A 27,076-nucleotide genomic window follows, 5' to 3' on the forward strand; every position below is an offset into this window, starting at 1 on the left:
TTTCCTCCCCCCTCGCCTCCGTCCCCATCCTGTCTCTGCTGCTCCACCACTGCAGCGGCTCAGGAAGCTGCACTGAGCATGCTCGCCGCAGCTGCAGCCTGTGGATGGAGCAAAGTGGTGAGGAGGAGGAGAAGGATGAGAAAGGGGGTGGAGAGCGGACAGCGGAGAGGGAGTCACACAGGAGCCGCACACTGCACAAGAAGGCTGTTGCAGCTCTGAGAACAAGGGCTTTGTGGGAAGGTTTGTCATTGACAGCACAGATGGAGGGAATACTGAAGACTGGAATGTTGGATTTTGATCACCAAAGAGGAGAAGATATGAGATAAGGTAAAGAAGATGAAGCGTAATGCGTGATGGGATGAGGTGATGGTTAGGAGAGGGAAAAAAAATGTTGAAGCTCGGGAGAAGTGGCATCATAAACGTAATTGTGTGTAATAATTCAAGTAGAGTAGGAAATACAATTGTTTTTGCTTTTCTGCACGATGATAAATGTGTGCGTGATTACCTGGTTCATCTCTCATTTACAGGGACTGCATCGATGTGGAGATGTACGCCTTCTACTCCCTTTTAGTCTACATCTTCTACACTGTCTTTAAGAAGGAGGAGGAGGAGGAGGAGGAGGATGCCTTGGAGGGGGCGTGTGGAGCTTCCTCAGCAGTATGTCTAGCCACATCATATCCAGCCTCGGGGGGGGTTCTCTGTTGGGAATTTTTGTTTTTTGCGAGGAACATGTATGCGTCACCGACAGAACACCTACCTGTGCAAAAAGACTATAGCCTATAATCCTAAAATAAGTACAAATTGGTGGTGTCATATTTGATGATGTGTGCTCTGATGTAAAATATGTGTAAATATTTTGTGTGTTTTACCGTCTGACCCTCATTTTCTTTGCTGTGCTCAGGAGCCAGGGCCTGTTTCCATGGAAACAGGGAGCAGGAGGAGAGATGGCCACACCTCCAAAATGGGGAAAAAGGCTTGTGCTCGGTTTAGTGAGTCAAGTGAGTCCTCAGATAGCTTTTCACAACATTTACAGTCCAACGGAAAGGCGGTTGCATGATGCAGAACAATAAAACAACACTGGATGATGTGGATGGTTTCTGCTGGTGCATACATTCCCTTACTCTCTATTGTTTGTGTGATTTGTTGTCATCCAGGCAGCAGCAGTGACAGCGATGAAACGCCTCTGAGTGATGAGGATAAGAAGGATAGCCCCGACATCCCAGCATGCACTCCTCTGGCTGCGTTTTTGTCCTTCAAGCAGGAGTCTGAAAAGAGGAGGGCCTCACAAGTTCAGCTGGAAACGACAGGAAAGGTGAGAGAACTGTGTCATCACCTTGACCAAGCTGCTCACCTGGTGCAGGATGCAAGTAAATTAGAAGTTCCTCAAATAGGAGCTCCACTAAACCGTGTGTGTGTGTGTGTGTGTGTGTGTGTGTGTGTGTGTGTGTGTGTGTGTGTGTGTGTGTGTGTGTGCGTGTGTGTGTGTGTGTGTTTCCATGCTGCCCAGTTGTCAGAGTCTCCCCTGGTGGCAGTGATGTCCCACTTGCTGACTTTTCTGGAGCAGTACTCCCACTTCCAGCAGCTGCAGCAGCAGGCCGACCAGTACCGGGTCCAGCTGAAGAGGCACCGCGTCCAGCATCGCCGCCAGATGAAGGCTCTGCGGGCCTCCTACCGCCAGCGTCTCAGGGACAAGAACAGCATCATCAGCAGCCTGGAGGAGGCCATCAGCCAGCAGCAGACGCCCAGTCCACTGAGCGAGGGTGAGGGAGAACAAGAGGGCCACAGAGGGGGGAGGAGAGAGGAATGAAAGGGTGGGGGAGGGTGAAATTAAGGTGCAAGAAATGGGTGGGTGGATGATTAAAACAGAGAGAAGTGGAGGTAATGAGGCTTTTCCAATAACCACACAGGAGTAGATGGTGTGAAAACGTGACTAAGGGTGAATTTAAATCAATACGAGACCCCGGACTGGATGAGATCATCTGATAGATGGAGGAAGGTGAATTAGGAGGACTATAAATACAGAAAGCTGTCACACAGGCTTGTTATAATAGGTGTATATCCACTGGGTAATTTAATATGGATGAGAATGTCTGATGCTTCGTTTACAGTTGTAGAAATCCAATAATTTTCCATCACTGTATACGAATGTGAGCTGGACTTGAGAAGGAAAGTTTATTCAAAAGGAAGGATTCTTCCACTAATTTCATAGAAGTCATCAATTCTTAAAACGGTCTCTTGCGTAGTTCACTTCAGTGTTTTTCCACTGACACTTTGGACACCCTTTTATAGACGAATACAGTCATCAGAAAGGAGCAGAATGATTAGATTTACGTGGGTGATGGTTTAAGTCAAGTCGGCCAGACTGACACTGTACAGCTGCGATTGACCTCAGAGCTTTAGATGTCGGTGTCTGCGGTCTTTCGGTTTTGACCAGATGCTTGTTTGACCTCTTAGCAGACGGGTGGATGCACCAGCTGCACTGTCTTACATCACTTCCCTGTGCATATGTACAGCTTGTTAACAAGTACACGACTCCATGAAGCTGTAGACGGATCAGATTCCTGTCCTCAGGCTGACTGACGCTGCCTCAGAGAAATCTGTCAATGTGTACGCTAACCTGTATGATAACCACACTGGGTTTTTATATGGATCTCAGTGTGTAGGTGTGTTTAAGGAGCGGACCTCACACACACTTACTGTCATTAGTCACAGGACCGAGATACATGATTACATGGCAAGTGTGTTTAGTTCTCGGATAGTGACTCTCTGGCTCTCTGTCATGAATAAAACATGTCTGAGAGTGCTGTTTTATTCCCTGCAAATGCACTTACAAGGTTTGGCACATGCAAGGTGCCACGTGCACTTGTGTTGGACTAAAAATAGGCAAGAGCCGGTGTCCCCGTGTTACAAGGCTGCTCCGTTGTTTGTTTTCTGTAATGCAACGTACAGGACTAAGTGGAGGAGTGACGCTGCGCCTCTTGGATGTTGCAGAATGTCCACCACTTGTGTGTTTTAGCTGTGTTGTGTTTTTGTAGTCCGTATTTGATTTGAATAGATTCTCCCTCCAGCAATCATTCATCAAGAAGAATTAAAAAAAAAATAATTAAAGTCTGTATCATATTTTTTCCATCAGTAGGATGTTTTTTTTGCATCGTCTCAGGCTGCCGTTTTTAAAATGTGATCTCAGTGCCTCCGGAGACCAGACCAGCTCCGAGGTTTTCACGTTTCTTCCAAGCACATTAACATTAACATTAACACCCCTGATGCACAACTGTAGCCTTCCCCTTTCATTTTTCTTCCCTGGCACCACCATCCTTCCCTGCACCATTGTGACACTGCAAACCTGACATGGCGTGTTGATAAAATTAGCATAAGGCCCTGCAATGAAAAATCAGAGGTGGCAGAACATGATGAATCATTGAGGAGGAGGAGGAAAGCGATTAAAATGCTGTGGGGCGCAGCGCTCAGGTTCGTGATGAACGATAGAGTAGTTTTGAGCTGGTTGTTGCATCGGATATAAAAATGTGAATCTTGGTTCTGCACGTGAGAGGCCGCAGTAATCCTTTAAAGGTCTGTGCGGTCGCCCTGGAGAGTTGAGAGTGGAAAGCAGCGATAACCTCCGTGCAATGCATTACTACATGGTGTGTAAAAGAGCTTTACGTGCAAACTTTAATGTTCATTAATATTACACACACCACTTGAAAGTATTCAAGCGTAAAGTGGAAATTTGTCATAGCTGAAAAGACTACATATAGAAACAGGTCAGAGGAAGTCCAAAGGATAGTGGCTGGTGTGATTTTCCGTGTTGGTCCAAAGATGACAGAACATGATGAAGTTTTTCTTATTCATGTCTCCCAGGTGAGTCCAGCAGTAACGCAGGGACACAAGCTGGGGTCCACATGCTGGTGGAGTCTCTGTACGGCCTGCAGGGGGAGAGGAGTAAACTGCGAGGAGAGCTCCGTCTGCTGCACTCACAGCTGGAGCAGAAGGAAAAAGACAGACACTCTCGCATACAGGCCTTTCAACAGCAGGTACGATACTGGATTTTAAAGGTCACATATCACACATCATTTTCAGGTTCCTAAATTCATTTTGGGTTACTGCTAGAACAGGTTTACGTGCTTTAGTGCTTAAGAAACAATGCTCTGTTTTAGATCTTTTTAGCTTTCAAGATCTTTCACACAAGAAACTATATAAAAGACTGAAGGAAAGTGAAACTCTCGCCAAAATGCAACCTAGGCTTTTTTTGTGAATGTACCCCAGTCAAACCTTTGTTTAAAAGCATAATTACGATGAAAGAGGCACTATTATGATTTACCATATTTTTGTTTTAGGGTCAAACTCATTTTCAATGGGAGCGCTACGGGCACTTAGCATCAAAATCTCTATTTTTAAAACACTAAGAAGGCTCGACACAGCATGAAACTTTGCTCGTAGTATCACCAGGGTCTCTACACATGAATACAAGCTGTTAAAACATTGTTTGTGTACACAGAGTTTACTAAAAGGAACGTTTTTGGACAACTCACATTAGCAGTTGCTTGTTCGACTAGCCGCCGTCCTGCCAATGGAGAAGTGTCGATTTCCAAATGCGACGTAACTTAAGGAGGAGAGTTGCCCACCTGAAATAAAGTGACAGTTAATGGAAAATGCAGATTCCTCAGTTAAAATGTGAATTATTTATTGTAAAGTCCCCCCATAATGACTCATAACCTTTTAGAATTGATATTATGCTTTTATTATTTTATGTCCAGAAGTATCTGGAAAGAAAAGGTGTCACTCTTTCTATATAATGTGTCATGAATTATAGACATTTAATTACTGTACATGTATACCTTCATAAATGTAGAATGGCTCTAGGGTCCTGTGTATACTGTATATGAGAATGTTTTCAATTATTTATGTGACTCTGTGTAATCTACCCTATGGTGCCATTTTGACCAGAGCTCTCTCTCTCATGCAACAGAGATATTGTATCTCAAGAGACTTCCTGCCTAAAGAAGTAGTAGAATTATATAACTTCACATTGTGGTACACGTAAAGGAATTGAATAAGGAGTTGAATGTCTATATTATGAAATCATATGTGTTTATAAATGTAACTGTTCTAATGTCCTCCACAGATTGATGAGCTCAAGAGTGGCATAGAAGAGCGTGAGGAGGAGCTGTCGAGACTGAGAACAGCCACCGTAAGCGCTGAGAACTATTGATTGAATCATTTGTCAAGTCTTGGTCACTTTGCACGTCATCAGCAAAGCTGCCACAGTGTATTCCCACACCCACTGACTAAAACGCCATGGTGTGAAAACGCTCAGCGTGTCTTTTAAAAATAAATCCATAATGAATAAATAATCATCTACAAGGATATTATATAAGGAATTCACATGGCAAAGAATTCTGTTTCCGATGCATCTTTGTTATTGTCATGCTGGACCTCATGTTTCGTTTCCTCAGGGGGCCACGGACTCAGAGAAGCGCGTTCTGTGTCTGTCGGCAGAGAACGAGAGTCTGAAACAGAACCTGAGCCTCACCCAAGGCCTCCTGCAGCAGCTGACAACCATCCCCTCCCAGTCCAGCACCATGCTGATCAAGGTGACATGTACACACCATACTGATGTGCTACCAAAGACACCATTAGTAACTTCAAACACTAATAATGCTCATAATTTACTTTGTTTGATATGCTTCGTTAGGAGAATGAGAACCTCCGCAGCAGAGTGCAGCAGCTGGAGATGTCTCTGCAGCAGCGTGCTGAGCAGCTGTCACACCTGGAGCGACGGAGCGAACAGAGCGAGTGGCGGAGAGGAGAGGAGCTGAGGAAACGAGAGGAGCGAGTGAGGGAGCTGCAGCTGGAGCTGGACAGAGAGAGAGGCAAAGAGCCAGTGGTGAAGGTACGTCTTATCTGCAAGGGACAAATGGACAGAAGCATGGACAGTACCTCCTGTTTTTAAATGACACCAGTCACATGTGCGTTCTATCTCAGTATGTCACCCAGACTGTGGAGGTGGAATCACCTGCCACACTAAAGCACCTGACTAAAGCCAGGCAGAGGAATGAGCTGCTGTCTGAAAAGCTGGCCAATCAGAACGAGCGGTGTAAACAGCTGGAGGAGCAAATCAGGAAGTCCGATGAATACAGCTGTAACCTGCAGCACAAGGTACCAGATGCTGCTGATTCAGGCTTAACTAGTTTGGCATGAATTATTGATTTCATTTTCTATCTTAAACATACACAGTTATACACACCCATGTGTACACACACACACACACACAATGAGGTTAAACTGATGTAGTTTAAAATAACTTTCACTGGGATGATGACTGATGTTTTTAGAAGTAAATAATTGCACTCCAGCAGTTTTTATCAGGCTGGACATAAATTGTAAGGTGAACCTACATGTGGGCTTTTAACAATAATGCTCCATAATGACTCCAGCACAGATCCCAGGTGGTCCTCCTGATGCCATCAACTCTTATTTTAATAAAATGGAAGAGACAGACTCGACAAAGTTCAGAGGGGTAAATAAACCACACTGTGTTCAGAGAAAAGACGATGAAAGGGGAGAAAATCAAGGCAGAAGGAGGAAGTTTCCACTTTCGCCGCTAGAAATTCACAACCTGGATCAATACTATAGACAGACGAACTCATTACTGAGCTGAACCTGCACAGATTGGACCAGTCGAACTGACAGGTTGACAAACTGCTGTGCTGAACCCGTTACAGATTGCAGCATATGAGAGAGAAATCAGTAAACTGAGAGAGGAGCTGCTGAGGGAGATAGGCCACTTGGAGGAGAGGAAGGAGGAAGCTGTGAAGGCTGCCGCCAACTGCTCCGCCGAGCACTTTCAGAGCCTGCAGGACCAATTCTTCGGTGAGTTACACCACCTCCTTAAACCTGCACACAAGAAATTTAAAGAGATACTTAAACATTTTGGGAAACAAGCTTAGTCATTGTCTTGCTAAGAGTTGGATGAGAAGGTATAAAATTCTTATTTATGTACACCTATCACACAGTTAGCCTAGCCTAGCATATAGACTAGAAACAGGGGGAAAACGCTAGAATGGCTTGGTCCAGAGGAAAAAAAAAAAATATATATCTATGTACATTTTCTATCTTGTTTATTTAATCCACACAGGAAGTGTTAAAAGCACATTTTACAGTTTACTTGTGCACAACACTATTTTCTTGGCGGGATGCAGCAACTTCCTCGACTTTCTTTTCTTCCCTGTAAGATTGCCAGGCTAATTTCAGTCACAGCGCCTGTCCAAGTGATCGTCTAACATCTTTTGTCCTTATTTTCAGTCATTATGCTAAGCTAAGCTAACCAGATGTATCTTGTATTTCAGGGACAAATATGAGAATGGTATCAACCTTCTCATATAATTCTCGATACAGCATTTTTCACAAAAATGTCAAGCCACTCCAACTAATTAGATGTATTTCATTTGAGCGTGAGTCAATGGTTTAATTTTTGTCAGGCTTGCAGAAGCGTCTGACAGCACTCCCTCCAACTCTACGCTCCATGAAGACAGACTACACCAGTCTGAGGAGCCAGGTCCGAAACTTCTCCGACTTTTACGGGGCAGCTATCAATGATGCAAAAAAACAGGTACGCAGAGTGACATCAAAGTAGAATTTGTCCTCTGTTTGTAGCAGAACAACTGATCTGACCAAAATTGACATGCCTAATGAGGAACTGTTGCTGTCTTTTGCCAGATTTCAGCAGCCATCAGTGAGATGTCTGAAGCCAACAAGGATCTCATGGAGAAATACAGAAAGGAGGTCGCACTGCGCAGGAAGTACCATGAGCAGCTGGTGGAGCTTAAAGGTATGCAGAGAAATAAAAAGAGTCACTGCAGCTGATGAAATCTGTGCCATTAACCGGGGCGTCCTGTTTTTAGGCAACATCCGCGTGCTGTGCCGCGTGAAGCCTGTGCTAAAGGAGGACCAGCACGAGGAGGGCCAGTCTGTGGTGGTGACGACCGACTCCAACAACGAGTCCTCACTCAGTGTGCTGAACAAAGGAAAGGGTCGCATCTTTGAACTGGACAAGGTCTTTCACCCTCAGGCCTCACAGGAGGAGGTATGAAAATGAACAGCATGTGCAGGAAATACAGTCAAAACAAGAACTCTTAACCCTTCGTTTGGTTTCATCAGGTCTTTCAGGAGATTGAGCCTCTGGTGACGTCGTGCATCGATGGCTACCATGTCTGCATATTTGCGTACGGACAGACTGGCTCTGGAAAAACGTACACCATGGAGGTAAACTCTCTAGTTCACAGCGTTTTTGTAGCCACAGAGTGATGATACATAATACAAGCTGCGGGCTAAGTATCGTTAAATTTTTCAGGGCAGTGTGGAGAACCCAGGCATCAACCAGCGAGCCCTGAAACAACTCTTCAGTGTGATCGAGGAGAGGAAGGACATGTGGTCGTACACCGTCACTGTCAGCTCTGTGGAGATCTACAATGAGGTGCTAAGGTACAGCACGCTGCCGTTTTCCTCGTACGGCTTATTTCACAACTACTCGACGTTGCTTGTTTCATCGGTGTGATATGTTGCTTCTCAGAGACCTGCTGAGTAAGGACGGAGAGAAGCTGGACATAAAGATCAACCCGGATGGAACGGGACAGCTGCACGTCCCCGGCCTCAGGGTCATCGAAGTGAGGAACTTTCAGCACATCAAGAAGGTGAGACAGACTGTTCTGAAGAAGCCACAGTTCATTTTAAGAAAAAAAACAAAAAAAACAAGGAAGCTTCACAAAAACAAAGCAAAACAGGAAGCAAAACACGAGTTTCAAATGTTTCACAAACAATTAAAGGGCAATTTCACACAAAAAATGTTAATTCAGTCTATTTACTTCCATTCTGATGAATGATAGACATTTAGTAGTCCACAAAGCATTTCTGGTGCTTCACAGCAAAACATTGTTCCAGCATTTTCCTAAACATCTGAAGTAAATGGGGACAAAGAAATGACCAGAGTCAAACCCAACAAGCTCTGCGGATCAATTTTATGTTTTTTTTTTTCATGTTGTTTTGTGAAATTTTAAATCGAGCAGTTTTTTTAGGAAAATGCTGCCACACAATTTCACTGTGAGGCTCCAGAATGTTTTTTTTAGAAACTTAACTTGACTTTCCATCAGCATGAGGCCGAGTAGATGGTTACAGATTTGATTCCAATCGTACCCCAGTTTGATAGTTGTTTGCCACCTTATTTTAAAACAACACCACCTTTAAAGCTCTCTTCTGTAGCATGGAAATTGGATAAGTGATGTTATGTGTGGGTTTCCTCATACCATTGATTCGGATACTTTAGTTTTACATCTATAATATTGCAGTGGTTTTAGACAAATCATCACACTGATGGTTCTTGGTCTTGTCCAGATTTTAGCCACAGCCCGAAGGAACAGGATCACCTTCGGCACTCAGATGAACCAGCACAGCTCCCGCTCCCATGCTCTGCTTTGCATCACCGTTCAGGGCACTGACCTCGCCACCGGGAACAAGACCACCGGTCAGTCACACCTGCCTACAAGAAAACTGCCAAAAAATGCTGCTTCCTAATACCCACATTTGATTTGGTATTCCTCACTGAATCTGCCTCTGTTTTATTAAAGCTGAGTGCAGTCTAGTCATGAGGTCTGAATCAGAAACATTTCCCGGGGGATACCACTGTGAATATCTGTAGTCTTAGAGCAGAGGGAAGGTGGAGACAGAGCTTCTGATTAGGATTCAGTTAGAGACTGTCTTCATCGCTTCAACATTAACTCTGGATTAACATTTCTGTCCTCAGGCAAGTTGAACCTGGTCGACCTGGCTGGCTCAGAGAGGGTATGGAAGTCTGGCGCAGAGGGAGAGAGGCTGAAAGAGGCCCAGAATATCAACCGCTCCCTGCTGGCACTGGGGGACGTGATTCAGGCACTGAGAGCTCGGCAGACTCACATCCCTTTCAGGAACTCGCGCCTTACGTACTTATTACAAGACTCCCTGGGAAAAGGCAGCAAGACTGTCATGGTGGTGCAGGTGAGATTACTGCTCCAGATGTGCATATTTGAAGTCTTTGCTGATGGTTTCTTATGAGCCTTGTTTTGTTTTCTACTTTAAGGTGTCTGCTCTGGAGAGTAATGTGGGAGAGACACTGTGCTCGCTCAAGTTTGCCCAGAGGGTGTGCAAGGTGGAACTTGGCCCTGCAGCCAGGAAGATCGAGGCTGGTGGTGGACAGTGCGACTGACTGCCTTGACCCGGCCACCTTCTTTTGCCAGTGATCACCAGGAAGCCATGAATGCACCACAACACCCGCCCTACCTACCGGTCATACAGTTATCAACAAGATCAACAGCAATCCTGCTCAAGGGCTAAAATCTGTGGAGGCACCCGATTACCGACCTTTGATTGAGGTTAGGTGTGGAGGATATTTCGGCCTCCTCCGTGCCATTTTCTGCTTCTGACATGAGATAACCATTTATCATTAGATAATCTGCATGCAGGAGTATTTATTCTTCCACTCTTGAGTGCCAAAACAACCCCTGACTCCCCCACAGTCTAAGATTGATGCTTACTTAGACTACAATATCTCAGTTTCCCTTTGAATAAATACCAAAATCCAGGATTTATCTTATCAGCCTCTTGAGGCATTTCTTGCAGTATCTTGTTCAGACAGGTTTAATAAGCTTCCAGAACCACAATATTCAACACTTCAGTTTTTTGCAGTATTAATCATCTTGCTATAAATGTAGTTTGTGAGCTTCATCTCCAATGTGGTATATTTTTGAAGATTGTAGTGTGTAGGAGTATCTCTTTTGTAGCTAAAGAATGGGCTGTAAGCATTTCAATGACACTTAAGTCACATGTTAGTGTAGTTTTTCGTGAACTTCAGAAGAGCACTTTCCGTTTCTCTTTGGAGCCTTGATCATTTGCCTTTGAGGGGAAGAAGAAAGCTGTTGAAGGGAGAAGGAGGCCTTGTATTAAGAGTAGTAACTGTGCAATATCCTCTTTATCGAGGAGACAGTTCGGGCCTACGTGAGCAGAAGATGCACTTTATCGTGAAAGGAGTGTTTCAGATCGGAACAGGTATTTAGGTGCTTGCAATAGATATCACTTGTGAATGTCATACCAAAAGCAGCATATTGTTATCTGTCCATCATTGTTCCTCTATTAATCACCCGTTGAATCAACACTAACTTTTGATTCAAGTGTAGCAAAGATGTTCATGTTGCAGTAACTACAGTAGGGATCATTTCATGACGGTTTGAGTGAATTTTCAGATGATTTTCTGAATAAATATGATGTATTAATAAATGTGTCTTTTCTTTTTGGATGCTCAGAGAAAATGACAGTGAATAACATAATTAGGCCACATCACAACGTCCATCATTCAAACCCAGCAGGAAGAGGTTTGTTCCCTGACATTTCCTGTCTGATTCTCTACTGTACTCCATCAAGAAGGGTCTTGAACTGATTGTTAGGTGTGAGAATCACAGTAACTCACGATACCATACTATCAAGACCATACTACGCACTGACAGCATGATGTAAGGTTCAAATATCATGATAAAGGATTTTGGCCATATCACCTTAGTTTTAAATAAAAAGGTAAAATAAAGAAAAACAATCAGGCATTTGAAAAATTATCATTATTTTACTTGAAAATATAAAAAATTACAACAAACTATTGATGATTACATCAACAATGCACCTCAATACACCACATAAGGTCAATGTACTACCACATATTTATGTAATAATACAATGACACAACGCAGGACTCAGAGTGGAAGTAGGAAGACCTGACAGAACATTTTACTCCCAGCGGAGATGAAAGTCTCTCTGAGCACAACACTGATGTGACAGTACAGTCGCAGTAAACCGTGGACATCCCTCTTGGAAGTCTCCTTTTAAATCTGTCACATCTTGGGTTCAGTCCGAGTCTCCGTCCTCCACTCCTACTGCTCCCACTGCTCCGGCCAATTCATCCTCGCTGCCTTTTAGACGATCCCCTGGACAAACACACACACAGTCAGTCTGACTCATTCATTCACTACATTTTTCAAACAGTAGTTATGTTCAGCAAACAATTCATCGAAGAAGGGACTTTTGTTTTTGGTTATATGCCACCATAAACTCATGAATTTGGTAATTGTGAGTACGTGTTAATAAAAAATATGCTCTCTTAATGTGTGCAGATATGGGGAAATAGTAATCACGGTCACACATTAAAAAAAATAATGAGGGACAACCTTTCAGTTTTATCGTGTTGAGCGTTCTCCATGAACGCTCATGTCTATTTTTAGAATTTGGATCACACATCAGTGGAAGAATCACACCATTGATGTTATCAAAAGGATTCGAGTCTCAGTGGAGTCATGAAACCACAAAGCAATTAGCCTAATAATTCACGCCTAGCTGATACAGGCCTGTCTCTGTGGTGTCAGAAAGACTGTGATAAAACATGAAAACATGAAGTGGGAAATACTAACGGATGAGCTCAGCGATGGCTCTCTGTGTTCTCCTCTCCAGCTTCTCCAGTTTCTTTGCCACATCACGCTTTAGATCCCTAGAATGAAAATAAGTAGTAGTAAGTAAATAGCTTATTTTTGGATACACCAAGATTTTTATGCACAGTACAGGTTGGAGGAAGGTCTTACCAGTCTGGTTTTCTTGGGGCAAGGTTGGCCAAATCCTGAGGAAAGAAAACATTACAGTTACATTTGGCAACTACAATGGCATTTCTTGAATAAATTGAATCCCTTTTAGACAGAAAAGATTACTCACCACTTCTTCAATAATGGGCTCTGGATTTGCGGCCTCTAACTGGTCTTTTACTTTATCTTCCACTGCAAGCAAAGAATATTATCAGTCAAAAGTGACACATGATATTAGATGAAAAATGTCCACGACTGTCCTGGAGGCAAAGTAATCAGTGACAGCAATATCTTCTTTTAAATCATTGAATCTTAAAACGTGAACATGAAATGTCTATTATTTCTAGCACCATCTTATCACCAACATGACTCATCTGTTCTGTTGTTGGTTTCTCTGTATTTTTTTTTGTGCTTGTTTTGATTTTTCTAACTGTTTCAATCTTGTACGTGTGTTTTGAAAAGAGCTTTATAATTCATGTCTATAATTATTATTTTTAAAGCAACAACAGTATGGCATTAACAGCCCTCAAACAGAACAGCACTGTAATGTTAAAATCATCCGAGTTCATGTTTTTCAAAGCCTATTAATGATTGACAAGTTCTCACCTGATGCAGGTTTGGCTTTGGGCACCTGCCTCTGCTTCAGATCTTCATCCTCTGGTGTGTAATTCCTCAGCTTCAGCTCTCTAAGGACGGAAATACACATAATCAGAGTCCAAGTTTAGTTTTAGGACTGATGAGGAATACATAATCAGTCAACAACGCTCCCTCGCGCTTTCCCCTCTCTCTTGGCAGTCCAGGAGGTGGCAGTGTAGGCAAATATATTCCACCAGAGAGTAAAAAGACCATCTGCACACCCTTCACAGCTGCACATCTAATGTCTAGAGGGGCTCGGGTATAATGTCCCTCTTTATTCCTATGAACACGTCTGATTAACATGTTCCACCTGCTCCTGGGGAGCAGCAAACAGCTGAGGAATGCACTCCTTGATGTTAAATTACGCAGTCTTTCATCACATCTCCACACAGACTAAATTCTTGGCAAGCTGTAGCTGACATATCTAAAGATTATACACAAAGTCCAGGGGCAGCGGTAAACTATTGTCTGACCAGGCACGGATCAAGAGAGTTATCAGCTGTTGTGAGCTTAACATGGATTTGTGAGGAGGCTTGAGAGGGTCCACCCTTGATACATTCATCACACCCCTACTGCCAACAGACAGACCGATGCCTTGTATGGGTATGGGCTGGAATGCTGGTCATGTTCTGCCTTTGGCTGACTGAAGGCCACTCCTAGTTCACACATCTCTCTTTCTCTAGGCTTCCTGACTCTCCTGAGGAGGAATATGTTGTAAAGCTGCAAGGATAAAAAATTAATTGCCAACTATTTTGATAATTGACGTAATGCGTTAGTCATTATTTTAATGAAAAATGTCAAACATTTGCTTCTTAAATGTAATAACTTCCTGCTTTTCTTTGTCGACAAGAAGAGCACTTTGGGCTTTGTGAAATTTTGGTATTTTTATAGGCTAAAAGTTTCTTCAATTAATCGTAAAAATAAAAACGAGGCAGATCAACCAAAAATGAAAATAATCATTAGTTGCGGCGCTAATATTTTGCTCCATCCATCTCATCCTAAAATAGAGTTCACATGCCACTCATCTCACCCCTGAAAATGTCTCACATCTAATTTCTGGATACCCTGTAAGACAGCATTTGACTGTGTTTATTTCAGTCACATAAAATGATGTATCAAAAATGTTTTTTTAAACAACCCTAAATCCTCTGTTATATAAATGACTTGAATTGAAACACTGACTATAAAAACATGAATGAAATACATCAAATTTGAATAATTTTGCCAACTTGAGCTTCACAGTTACAGGATTACAATGTCCAGATGCCCTGACAGCAAATCACACCAAGTTTCTAAGTCTAGTTTGGAGAAGTTAGAAGGCTCCAGTCTAAGGCTGACTAAAGGCCATCATTTATCCACCTTCAATAGATCACATAAAATTAACATTTAAAAAAGGGTTGTGTGTAATGCGTCATTGAATCACCACATTGAAAAGGGTTCTTCTTCTAGTAAACAATTATCAACCATTGCTTCATTTCTATTGGGCAGCATTAAGCAATATATTGATATTTTGGATGTTTAAATGAGAAAAGTTACATATTATGTCTAAAAGTAAAAATTAAAGTTCAAAGAAAAGTCAAAAGAAACAAAAGAAAAGTGTCAGGAGGTCTCAAACATCAATAAAGGTTATTCCTCATACCATTAATATCAAAACTGAAATTTCACGCCTCCCTAGCCAGTAAATGTCGACATATTTATGTTACAGGCCAAAGTCTTGGCCAGAAACATAATGAAAAAAAACATCCCTCCTAAGTCCCACAAGTAGCAGGACATGAAAAAACCCCAGAAAAAACAACATGTACATGTAAATGTTCTCCCTTTAAAGTTCAACATCACTCCTTTTCTTCTGAACTATCTCTAAGATGGATGCGTCCAATCCTTTAGAGTGTGTTTACACATTTCCACTTCAAGCACACTGTGGCATCAAAGACAGCCAGTGATAAATTCAGAGCACTGACCGGAGTGTGGCCCTCTCGAAATGTTTAGAGTTAACTGTGGCAGCAGAGGAGGAGGAGGAGGAGGAGGAGGAGGAGCCGAGTGTTCAAATGTTTACACACTGATATCAAGCTACCTGCTCCATTCAACAGAGCAAAAATAACCAGACAACGATCAGCCACAGAGACCGTTAAAGCCAACATGTGATTATTCACTATCTTAGAAGATTTTGAATTTATAGGAATCTTGTTTGCCATTGCCAGTTATGTTAAAATTGCTTGCCTGTCTCTTTATCCAGAAACAGCAGCACTAACAATGGCTAAAGAGGTAACAGGTAAAGCTACATGGGGCGGTTGGTGCCTTTTGTAGAATAGGCTTGGAGGAATGTGCGATAACACACAGGGACCCAAAAAACTTTCAGCCCAACATTTCAAACTTGAGGATCAACAATAACTAAAGGACCAACGTGTTGATTGTTGTGTTCTGTCATGCCTTTGTTTGGCAATTCGATCTCCCATGAAATTTTAATACCAATTCCAAGATACATTACACTCACACCCTGTTACAGATGTGTGTCTTGACTGAGCAAAACACAGATTAAAAAAGACCAGAGTACATCCAACCCTGGTCTTTTCACTTCACTGACAAATGTCTAAACTAGGCCTTTAAACTCTGCAGCTATTTTCATTCTCATGAGAGAGATCCGTCCTGTCGGACTGGAGGAAACACAGCGACACTCCCTCAGAGCACTCATTAAATATAAACAATGGAAAAAAGATCCTGTAGGACAGGAAAGATGGCTGCTCCTTCCTACCGACTAACACAAAGTTGAGCAACCTGCAGGATATTTGAGCAGTTAATAGCATAAGGCTGTGATCCAGCTCAGTGTAAACACTGTATCTCATGACCTACACTGAGACATGCATGGTGTTACAAGAAGATGGTGCTCAGATAAGGGCAGATAAATGCTCTCATGATGTACTTCCATATCAGTTTCAGTTCCGTTTCTGCAGCTTAAAAAGACTGAGCTAAAGGGGAGAAAAAAACTAAACAAATAACAAATAAGATATAACATTTTGTTTGAGGTTTGATGAACCAACCTGTGCCTCTCTTCAGTAGTCTCCTCAAGTGAAGCTTTTTTGCTCTCTGGCTCCCCATCCTCCTCCTCTCGGCCCTGTTAAAATATCATCACATCATAATCAAATTAACATTAATTTACCCCATATTATTCTCAAAGTACGAGGATTACTCTTCAGTCCATGGATTGTCTAGAATTAGCATTGACTATTATTGTATTCTGCAAAAAAGAATCAGTGAATAACTGAATAAAAACTGACAATGACACAAGAGAAATGCAAAAAGATGACCTCTGCATCAGCCAGAAATCTGGCACAGTAGGAAGACACATAGGAAAATGCACATGTGTTTTCTGCATTAGTTCATTATTTGGGACAAATCTACATTTCACTTAACTTATTACTGAAGGCATTTAGGAGATGCAGAACTTTGAAAACTGGACGTAATAAATTAGGAAATCAGATTACTAAATTGCTCCAGGACTGGCTGCAACAAGAGATACCAGAACAACAACAGCCTCTACTGAAGTGCCCTAATTTAAACAATGGAGAGAACAAATTGTGACATAAGCTTGTTGAAATTCAGGCAAAAATAACATAAACCCCCAGTGAAGATTGGGAACAAAAGACCACTGAACTCCTCCCATCTTGCATTTTCCTGAAGAGGTTTCCTCCCCACCTGTTAGAACAATTCGGCGCATTGACTCATTCTTGAAGTGCAGTAAAAAAGGAAAACAACCCCCGGCCTCAGGAATGTCAACAATCGTTTATCAAACATTGTGAGCCAAGCCAGTATGCCTCTGTCCAACACCAGCTTAGTGAAACACATTGTGATCTAAAAGCCAGAACAGTGGCTTACGCACTGAACAGGGTTTCCTGGTGATAAAGCAATTAATATCCAGAACTGAAGGACTGTCATACTGGAATAACAGTGTCATGTTTCCATAGATAAACAGACGGCCTCCCTACTGAAGTACAACTGAAACTCTGCTGCAACAACCTGCTCTCAATCCAGTATGTGGGTCAAGACCAAAGGTGTGTGTTGATCTGGAACTTTAATGGTAAAATTATCATGGGGCAATATTTGCTTGGCATACAATCCCATCTTGATAATTACTGATATGATACGAGTTCTCAAACACTTCTTGCTAATTACTTAAATTTAACGGTACAGTGCATGGTAGAGGCCACAGAGATCTGCTGCTATTTTGTTGTATTGCTACTTTAAAATGTGTTTTCACAGATTCTGATCTGCACTTTTCATGCAACAGAAGATTTAATTCAAATCCTCTTTTACAGCTTTCGGTTTCTCTTCTGTCTTTTGACATGTGGGCAGTTTAAAACTGTGTGGCATAGGAGAGTCCTTCTCTTCTGTGAGTTTCTTTGATTTACATTTAGCAGACACTTTTGTCCAAAGCAACTTACAGTAAGTCATACATACATTCATACACTGATGGTGGTGGCTGCCATGCAAGATGCCGAATAGCACATCAGGAGCAGTTTGGGGTTCGGTATCTTGCCCAAAGACACTTGGACATGCAAACCAGATGAATCGAACCAGTGACCTTCCGATAACAAGGTGCTGTCTATACCCCTGAGCAACAGCCAATTTTAAATCCATCCTATAACTAGAGCAGCAATTATAATTTGTTTGGATTACTGAGTAATCTGTCAGTTATTTTCTACAGTTAACCAACTGTTTAGTCGATAAAATGTCGGAACATTTTGAAAAAAGGTTATTGGAATTTCCCTAATTTTTTTGAGGCATAGACATCTTTATTTGACAGTGGATAGACGGGAAAGGGGAGAGAGATGGGGGGTGTGCAGTACAGGATTCGAACTAGGGTCCACTGCATACATGGCATGCGCTCTAACCACTCGACTACCTGCGCACCTCAAATTGCCATTTTTGTCCAAAACCCAAAGACTCTTCATTTTCTGTGATAAATGACAAAGACAACAGCAAATCCTCACATTTAAGATTTTAAACAAGCAAATGTTTTAAATTTAGCCTGAAAACTGACAGACACAATTAATGCATTATCAAAATATTCATATGCAATTCATTTTATTTTGTTAAGCTAAACTAAAACTATGCTATGACCTTTCACACTTTTTAAATCAAGGTTTACTGCTACATCAACTTTTCTCCCATTAATAATTCTCCATCCATCCATCCATCCATCCATTGTCAACCGCTTATCCAAAATCGGGTCGCAGGGGCAGCAGCTTCATTAGCGAGCCCCAGACTTGCCTTTCTCAGCCACATTAATAATTCTGCTAAAAATAAATGGGTGTCAAGCTATCATCATTTCGTCTCTGAACACAAATACATAAAATTAGACTTGGTCTCACACTCACCCTCACCCTCACACCGTGGCACTAACCTCAAACATATCACCTGTGAGTGAAAAATATCTAAATGACCTGGTTAGTTATTATTGTCTTCAGCTTAAAGAATATGAGATGATTAAGAAGTTGACATACAACCCACCAAAGCTTGGTTTGTGCAGAAGACAGCTAAAACCAGGCCTATTTAGTAATTATTGCAAAACATTTGTAAGGGAAGTTACAAAATGCTTCCAATACAGCCTGATTATTTGAAATAGCCCTGATGTCCTCAGGCTTTGGCTGATTATTTTTCACACATTCCCCCATCTGAAAAATATCGCTCTGTATTCCATCAACATTTGAGATCTACCTGACTAGTGGCAGCCCTATTTATCTGTTCCTTATAAGACATTAATGACCGATTGCCATTAAATACTGATCAGGCAACCAAAGCGATTCCCATCGCTTTGAGGCAGCAGACATCCTTCCACAAAGATAGGGGCAAGGCTCTCATTCCTGCATCCACCGCCTATTCTGTTTCTCCGTTTGTCATCATGATAGAGACCCTACCTGTTGAATTCTGTGCTGACTATCAGCTAAATGTCTTAAATGCCAAAAATTACACCTAATGCTTCAGCTCTGGTTTCAAAAAACATGTTCAGTGAATGTAAAATACCATCGGGAGCATTAGCATTAGAAGTAGAGATACATGTTTCGACATGTGACTTCTGTTTGATCACTGTATGTCACAAGGGATCTATAAGCTAATTGATTGTGGTGATTTACTGATCACTTTAAGCGAAGCTAATCATATTTGGTCAGAGGGACTCTTTTCATTGTAGTGGCAGCAAAAAAACAGCATTATACCACAAGCATGTTATAAACACTGTGCAACGTGGAACCAGTTCATGCACAAAACAGAGCTGTTGTTGTAAACTAGCCACAAACGTTCATTACCTCTTACTAACGACCAAATATTTAGCTAAAACATTAACTTTGACACATGACTATAGGATACATTACTTTGTTACCGTCTCTGAGAGTCCAAGCTAGCTTCGGAAATTAGCCGCACAGGTAAGACAGATGAGAAACTATGACCACAAAAGCATTTGACAAATAAATACTTGACTTAACTGAGAATCTTAACTATACCTCAAAACCTGCATGTTCTCACAGCACCACTAAAAAGACGAACCAAGTGAAGGGATGATTTGCTGACTACCCGAGTATGCTAACGTTAGCTAAAAGCTAAAATTGCTAACGTGACCTCACCAAAAAGATGAAGTGTTTTATGTAAGCTGTGTCGCATTTATCAGAAACCAGACATCACCAGACAAGATACTTACATGGAGCTGTTTGTCTCTTAGTGCTTTTAGCCTCTCTTTTCTCTTCAGGGCCTGCTCCTGTAGTGACCCAACATTTTTCTCCATGTTTATATCTACACGCCGCTCAATTCTATCTGACATCCATTGGCGGGCCTGACCGAGGAGGTAAAATCGACCGTCGAGCACATCGATTGCGGTGGCCTGTTGCTTGCTCTTGTGATGTTTTTGCGTTTTCTTGACACAATTCTTCTGAATTGTAAACCATACTGACTGGCGTAGAAATAGTCCTAATTCAAAATCAAATGCCTATTTTATATAATAAGATATCCAGAAATGTAAGCACAAGCAAAAATATTTATCTTAAAGTTAAATGGATGTTTTGGCACATGGGATGATACTTCCATTGATTTAACTATCAGAAGCTCACTGTGAAGACTATTTTTTTGAAGAACTGAAGTAACTTTTCCACAATCAACAGATCTTTACATTAAGGGGAATACATAGGACACAGTGGCACATTGTCCTGTCTGTCGATGGTCACACTGTCAGGTCATGGTTAGGAATGTAGGCCATTGCCATGGTAATACAGCTGCCTCCATTAGAGATGCACTGTGTCCATCCTCCTAATGATCAACGTTAGTGTGTGACAACACAAACCTGGTTGTGTTGAGAATGCAAGGTATATAAAAGCACTGACTGGCTAAATCAATACATTACCCATTTGGATGGATTAGACATTATAAACCGTATCGACTACCATAGCAGAAAGGGAACAGTTGTCTATACTGCAAACCATCCACTCAGTGCAACAGACACTTGTTTAGAAAAAATGGCTCTGCTTCAAAAGCCACAAATTTGAGCATCTTGGACACAAAAAACAACTCTGAGGATATGATTAATGTGTAATATATGATGCTTTTTTAGAAAAATCACCCAACTTAACGTAGTAGGTGGGCCGTTAAACTGACTACTCTTGCAAAAAGTGTCTGTTTCTTTATATGAAATACATAAAACAAACACAACTGTTCATAGTCATACATATATGTTGTATTCAAAAATAATAACTGTCGTTTTCTGGTAAATGGGTAACCTGTTGCCAAACCATGTAGGTTTACAGTATATGAAGACCACTGACACTCATTTAATAATAATAATAATAATAATAATAATGATCATGATAACAATACTAATAACAATAACAATATAAATATTATTATTATTAATAATAATACTGATGATAACAAGAAGAGGAAGAAACTAAATTTATATATATATATATACAATTCATACATAAAATGCATCACAAGGTCCTTAACATTAAAGCAGATTATCGTAACATTTATGATGAATCAATAAAGACCAGTAAAATAAAATCAGACTGAATTTAAACAGCATATACTTTTTTACTGGAGTAACATTTTGAACACATTCCTGTATTTTACTCAGTGCAGCTCGACTTTTACTAATGAAGTTCTCTCATGACTGTTTTTCAGGATTGTTGAGCGACAGTTTTCATCAAGATATAATAAAACGTTGGCAATAATGACTTATTACTTTACCACTGAGGCACCATGAACCCTCATAAGTAGCTGTTATAGTCTGAAGTCCAGTCCTGTATCTGTTTATGTGTCAAGGTGTTATCAGCTCATCATCCTCTGTCTCCAGACATTGCACAACACATTTATTTATTTATTTATTTATTTATTTATCTATTTTATGCACATATTCAAGCATATATTTTTGTATATTTTCTTTTGATAACTTAACTTAATAAACATCTGACTCCATCTGTGCTCACGCATGTAGACAGACCTCGGTTGTCTGAGATGTCCTGAGGAGGCTGCATCTCGCGTGTTTATGCGTGCGTGTGTCTTTAAGAATATCAGCCTACCTGTGAGCATGATCTACAATCAACTCCTCACTGTATCTCCTGCCTTGTTAATAGAGTCAGACACCAGTTGATGGTGATTTGCCCCCCTCGCCGCTCAGGACTGGTCAGCCCCGCAGACTGGATGCCACACACGGGCGGCGCAGTCATTTTATTCTCGGCGTGGAGGAGCTGGATGGCATCTGTCGCTTCCGTGGGAACTCTCTCCAATAGGAATCATACAGCAACAAGCTCGCTTTAAATGCGGACATGGGTGTTTCTCCAGACATGCATTTCCACGCATTTGTGTTCCTGGGTTTACTGTTTCGACAGTGATCGCAGCGTGGCCGCATCCACACCGACATGTTGGGCTTTTTTTCCACGCCGCTCTGATAACTTTGGTGTGCCGAGACAGAAAGGCACTTTTTTGTCTGGATTATTGCGCCCCGAATTTTTTTTTTTTTTTTTGGGGGGGTTGTTGCAGGAATGGTTCACAGGAGCATGCCGCGTCCTCCCGCCTTTAGGAAACAACTTCAGACAGCCCTGGCTCTTATGATTTATTGAAAGAAAAGAAAAAAACTAGAAGAGGGAGAGAATAATGAGCAACCACAAGGGCGGCGGGATGGCATCGAAGGAAAGGCTGTATGAGCTGTGGATGTTGTATTACACAAAGGTGAGTGCGAGTGCGGAAGACCTGACGGTGACACCTGTTGTTGCAGCAGGTCCTCAGCCTGAAGTTTACAACACGAGCCCCCCCCCCCTCACCCACACACACACACACACACACACACACGATGGTAGTCTGTGTGATCCGTGTGTCTTTTGTTGTGATCGGTTTTTATGAGGAAGTCGCCTGTTTGTTCAGTAGCTGTTTATTTACCTAGGCTGCAATGAGAGCGCACCAGAGAGGGGGTATCATCATGTCGTATAGGCTGTCATATGACCCTGTCACTGAGGCGTTCAAGTTATGGAGAGCATTTGGTGATCACTGAGGCAGAATAACTCTCTTAACCAAGCGTGTTTGATCGTGTACCTGCCGTGCAGGTGTCACTGAGGCTACTTCCTGTTCCTGTCCCTTCCTCGTCTGCCTTCCTCAAATTTGACAGGTGTGGGATTAAAGGATAAATTCAGCCAAAAAAATGAAAATTAAGTCTTTATCTACTCACCTCCTTCCAATGGAGAGGGAGGTGGGGTTTCATAGTTCACCAGACATTTCTGGAGCTTCATGGCTAAACGACGTTGCAGCAATTCTGTCCTGAACAATTACACTAGATGGGGACTTGTTTTAAAATGTAAAGAAAACGACAGAGGAGATGGTTCCACGCAGCTCGTCAGGCGTAATCCAAGTTTTAAGAGGCACAAGATCCCGAATTGATTTGAAAATATGTTACTTACAGTCTGTTTTGATGTGGCCGCTGAGCTTAAAGCACGCTGTCGGAAGTGGTTGCGCAAGTTCAACCATGCCTCAGGGGTGCAAGTAACATTTTTCAAAATCAATTTCGGATCTCTGTGCTTACGGACATTTCTATTACGCCAGATGAGCTGCATGGATGTATCTGATATTGGTTTTCTGTTGTGCCCCATCTGCTTCAGTTGTTTAGGAGACTGCTACAACACGGTATTGCTGTGAAGCTCCAGAAATGTTTTGCTGACTAAGAAACTTGACCCCTGACATTCCATCGACATAGGGGACCTAGACGATGACGGAATATTCATTATTGGGTGAATTTATCCTTTAATATTTAAGGGGAGCCTGTTTGTGTTCAGGAAACATATTCGCACCAGGAGCCTCTGTATTTGACCTGGTGCCAGCAGCACATTGCCTGTTACTCATACTGTAAATAAGAAACAATATTGACGTGAAAACCTCATGACCTCATTAGCAATATCCTAAACTGAGAGTCACATTGTTCCATGTGGTATTTTGGTCTCTAATGTTGCTCCCTGTGGGTGTGACCGCTGCTCATTCCTTTTGGTTGTTCGTGAAGGTGCAATAACTCAGTAATAATGATGAAAACAAATGAATAGTAAAAGGAGACTGCACATGAATTCATGTCACTTCTCTTCTCGAAGGAGAAAAGAAAGTTTGGCTGTGAATAAATTATTACTATTTCATGCTGGTGCAATCTGCTTCCTTGCCTGAGGACAGAGAAAAACAAGATGAGACTTCTTTCCAAGTTTGCATGCACAATGCTGTATATTCACTGTGGGGCATGGAGACTCCCCTCTTATCATCACGGCTCATCTCGACAACGATAATGTCAGGTCATGGACGAGGACATTTTTCATTACGCATGTATCTGTTGAAAATTGGTTTAATTTCAGACTGGGGATAATCCCTACTGGGAAATCAGCCAAAGGTTTGAAAGAGGGCAGAAGTCAATGCTGGAACAACTGCAAAAATCCCCTAAGTGCATCAGAGACACAAGTAAACAAAAAATGCATCACATCTTAAAGCGTTTACTATCAAAGTGGCCTTTAGGGTGTCTTTAAGCACATCCCAGAGGAAGCACGCGTGTACTCCGCCCAGGTCGTTCTCCTCTGGGCTGCTGCTGCTGCAAGTACAGCTGTAGATTGACTGTACTTTACATTTACCTCATAGTCTTTAACAAACAAAATAAGATGTAAGTTCTGTCATGAATTATCCATTGCTTCGAAAGACTCAGGGGTGTCAGTGTGTGTGTGTGTGTGTGTGTGTGTGTGTGTGTGTGTGTGTGTGTGTGTGTGTGTGTGTGTGTGTCTGTCTGGCTGTGACAGCTGTCGAGCATCTCCATGTGCGAGACCACTTCCTTATTAAGCTGCCTCTTGGCTCTCAGTTATCTCCCTTCAGCTGCCCTCAAGGCTAAAGGAACAAAGTTTATAATTGTCTAAATTTCTCACTGGAGAATGACGCATGGATTTTCCAAGCTTTCTCGCAAGTACGCTCTTTGCATGTGTGGAAATGAGCTGCCCATATTGCCTAGCTGCGGTGAGGGATGGCAGAGGAAATGGATTTCATTGAGCCCAGTATTAAACGTCACCACCTTATGTGACTCAGAGGGAAAACAATAGGCTGCAGAGAGGCTGCAGAACCACTCCACTGAACAATCACTTAGCCTCTCCTATAGACATCAACATGCCACTGTTTGTGATGGTTTTGTTCTGTGCCTGTTTGGCAAGTTGGCACCTACAATATCTTTTCTTTAGAGGCGGGACACGTCCCATCTAGGGCTCACAGGCCTTGTTTTCTGACTCATCACACATAGAGTTGTGGCTGTTGTTAATGAATCAAACAGGACAGGAGACCTGAGCTCCATTTATTGGGCTTTTTGTTAGTGTTGTAAACAAGCTTTACCTGATGCTCTCTGTTTGAGTCCCAACAAACACACCCCTGCAGCTGTATTCGCACCCTGTAACAGAGCTGAATATAAGACTGTAAATAGTTTCAGACTTCTTTTAAGTTTGCGTGCAAGACAGCATCAGTGCATGTTTGCACATATATTCAGTAAAGGTTTATGGTTTAGGATTATGGGACTTTACAGGATATAATAAATCTGTGATGAATCCCAGCATTTGATTCCAGCATGTTTGAATACATAGGGTATTACAGCCATCGTTCTGCATCTGCAATAAGAAAGCAAAGCCTGCTCAGGCTTGTTGGTGATAAAGGAGCTCGGCTTCCTCCTATTGTGCAAGAAATCACACGCCCCTCGCAAGACTTTCAGATCAGCTGAGGTCTGAGGACTGATGTGAAATGTTGAAAAGTCATTGTGATGTAACTTTCACTAAAGCTAGAATAAGAAAAAAAATACATCCTCTATACATATGATAGGCAGGGAATGGTAGATCAGGAGATGATTTTGTGGATATATTTCCCTTAAAGACCAGACGGTTGCTGAAGTTGGGACAAAATGATATGGACACAATATATTATCATAGTCATTCATTTTTTTCATCATAACTATAAACAACTGTATTGTGAAATACAATGTTCATTCACTTGATGCTTCAGTTTTCCAAAAGTCTAAATGGGTTGAGAACGTGTTAAACCAAACAGAGCTCAACCCAAGCAAAGCTCAGTGAGAATCAAGATAATTTCGCAATGAGCAAAATAGTCCCATCTCTTTCATTTGCCAGAGTTAGAAACCACCCTACTGGCCCAATCTCAGAGCTCCATATCTCATATCTGAGAATGTGTTTCAGACCATCATCAAATGCTCATGCCTGACAGATATGGACGTACACAGAACAGTTTGATCTAATCACAGAGGGAGTAGCAGAACTTGTCAGATCGTGTCCGAGGACACCCGAAAGGCTATTGTTTTTGGATGTGCTCATTCACCTTGCCACGTCAGAATACATTAATACTGCAACTGTACTTTGACAACGGTTTGACAAGTTGTATTTCATTAGGTGCCAGGTGTAGTGCTGCACCTAGGGGTCATTTTCTGAACTTTGAGGTCGAAATTTGTAACTGATTAATTTAGTTCAGAACTGTAACCAGTGTTAGAAATAAGTTACCAGAGCCCAAAGTTACAACTTTAAGTTACCTGTTTTGTGCCCAAACTGCTAAAATAACCAACTATATTCAATTTACTGTTCTATAAAACAGAGAAATACAATCAAGCCCCTGTATTAGAGATCATCCTCTTCGGCTGAGCTGTAACATTAGCTAGCATAGTTAGCTTAGTTAGCTCGCAACTCGTTCATGAGTAGATACACTCCTCCTTCTGCGTGGTGATAAGATTGGCTGATGTCAGGAACCTACATGAGGTCCTACATGACACTGTTCACAACAAGGTCCGTGGAATAGCCATGGTTGCTACAACAATTGTTTGTGAGTTTTTCAGATGTATTTTTTTATTTATTTCTTCGGCACTCTAAGTACCACAAACTGTGGTAGAGTGCCATCTAGTCCATTGTATTCAAGAGAAGGCAGACATCTCTAGGTCAACATGGTAGAGTATATATTTTTCTATTTTGGAGTGCACTTTCCTTTTAAGTATAATTTCTTATAAAAGCCGGTTTCATGTTTTGCAAAAGCATGCATCAACTTGCAATGCTTATTGTTGTTGTTTCATCAAGTAATTTTCTGCCAGAATATGAAACGAGCTCTTTCTGTTCCTGCGTCTCAGCTGTGAGAGTTGGCTGCTTTTCTTTGTCCTGTGTTGAAAGCATATTGATAATTTCTGGTCTGTAAACAAGCTATTTTTTGAAAACATCAATTTGTGCTGTCAGGGCAATTTTGAGCTAAGCTGGAGGAAATGATCGCAGTGATGCAGT

General features: G+C 41.8%; 3 protein-coding genes across 4 annotated transcripts in view; 2 read left to right on the forward strand and 1 right to left on the reverse strand.

The window, feature by feature from the left end:
• Positions 1 to 108: 108 nt before the first annotated feature.
• On the forward strand, positions 109 to 11,301 carry LOC115566779 (kinesin-like protein KIFC3). Its single transcript, XM_030392769.1, has 20 exons — positions 109 to 327; positions 528 to 657; positions 902 to 998; positions 1,155 to 1,312; positions 1,508 to 1,760; positions 3,859 to 4,031; positions 5,123 to 5,188; positions 5,454 to 5,591; positions 5,693 to 5,890; positions 5,983 to 6,156; positions 6,723 to 6,870; positions 7,479 to 7,609; positions 7,717 to 7,828; positions 7,902 to 8,083; positions 8,158 to 8,262; positions 8,351 to 8,481; positions 8,570 to 8,690; positions 9,388 to 9,517; positions 9,797 to 10,026; positions 10,109 to 11,301. The coding sequence occupies exons 2-20, from the start codon at positions 547 to 549 to the stop codon at positions 10,232 to 10,234; spliced, it is 2,784 nt and encodes a 927-aa protein (XP_030248629.1). The 5' UTR covers positions 109 to 327; positions 528 to 546; the 3' UTR covers positions 10,235 to 11,301.
• Positions 11,302 to 11,621: 320 nt separating this feature from the next.
• On the reverse strand, positions 11,622 to 20,124 carry ccdc12 (coiled-coil domain containing 12). Its single transcript, XM_030392773.1, has 7 exons — positions 19,969 to 20,124; positions 16,316 to 16,389; positions 13,251 to 13,330; positions 12,775 to 12,836; positions 12,648 to 12,682; positions 12,480 to 12,556; positions 11,622 to 11,999 (listed from the first exon to the last, which is right to left on the reverse strand). The coding sequence occupies exons 1-7, from the start codon at positions 20,086 to 20,088 to the stop codon at positions 11,920 to 11,922; spliced, it is 528 nt and encodes a 175-aa protein (XP_030248633.1). The 5' UTR covers positions 20,089 to 20,124; the 3' UTR covers positions 11,622 to 11,919.
• A 1,736-nt stretch (positions 20,125 to 21,860) lies between these two features.
• The window catches only part of nbeal2 (neurobeachin-like 2), a 43,438-nt gene continuing 38,222 nt past the window's right edge, over positions 21,861 to 27,076 (forward strand). For both annotated transcript variants that reach the window (XM_030394306.1, XM_030394307.1), the window contains exon 1: positions 21,861 to 22,487. In XM_030394306.1, coding sequence (XP_030250166.1) covers positions 22,413 to 22,487 — 75 coding nt within the window. In that variant the 5' untranslated portion in view covers positions 21,861 to 22,412. The remainder of the gene's footprint in view (positions 22,488 to 27,076) is intronic.

The sequence above is a fragment of the Sparus aurata genome, chromosome 17 (assembly GCF_900880675.1).
Source record: "Sparus aurata chromosome 17, fSpaAur1.1, whole genome shotgun sequence".
Taxonomy (NCBI): Eukaryota; Metazoa; Chordata; class Actinopteri; order Spariformes; family Sparidae; genus Sparus; species Sparus aurata.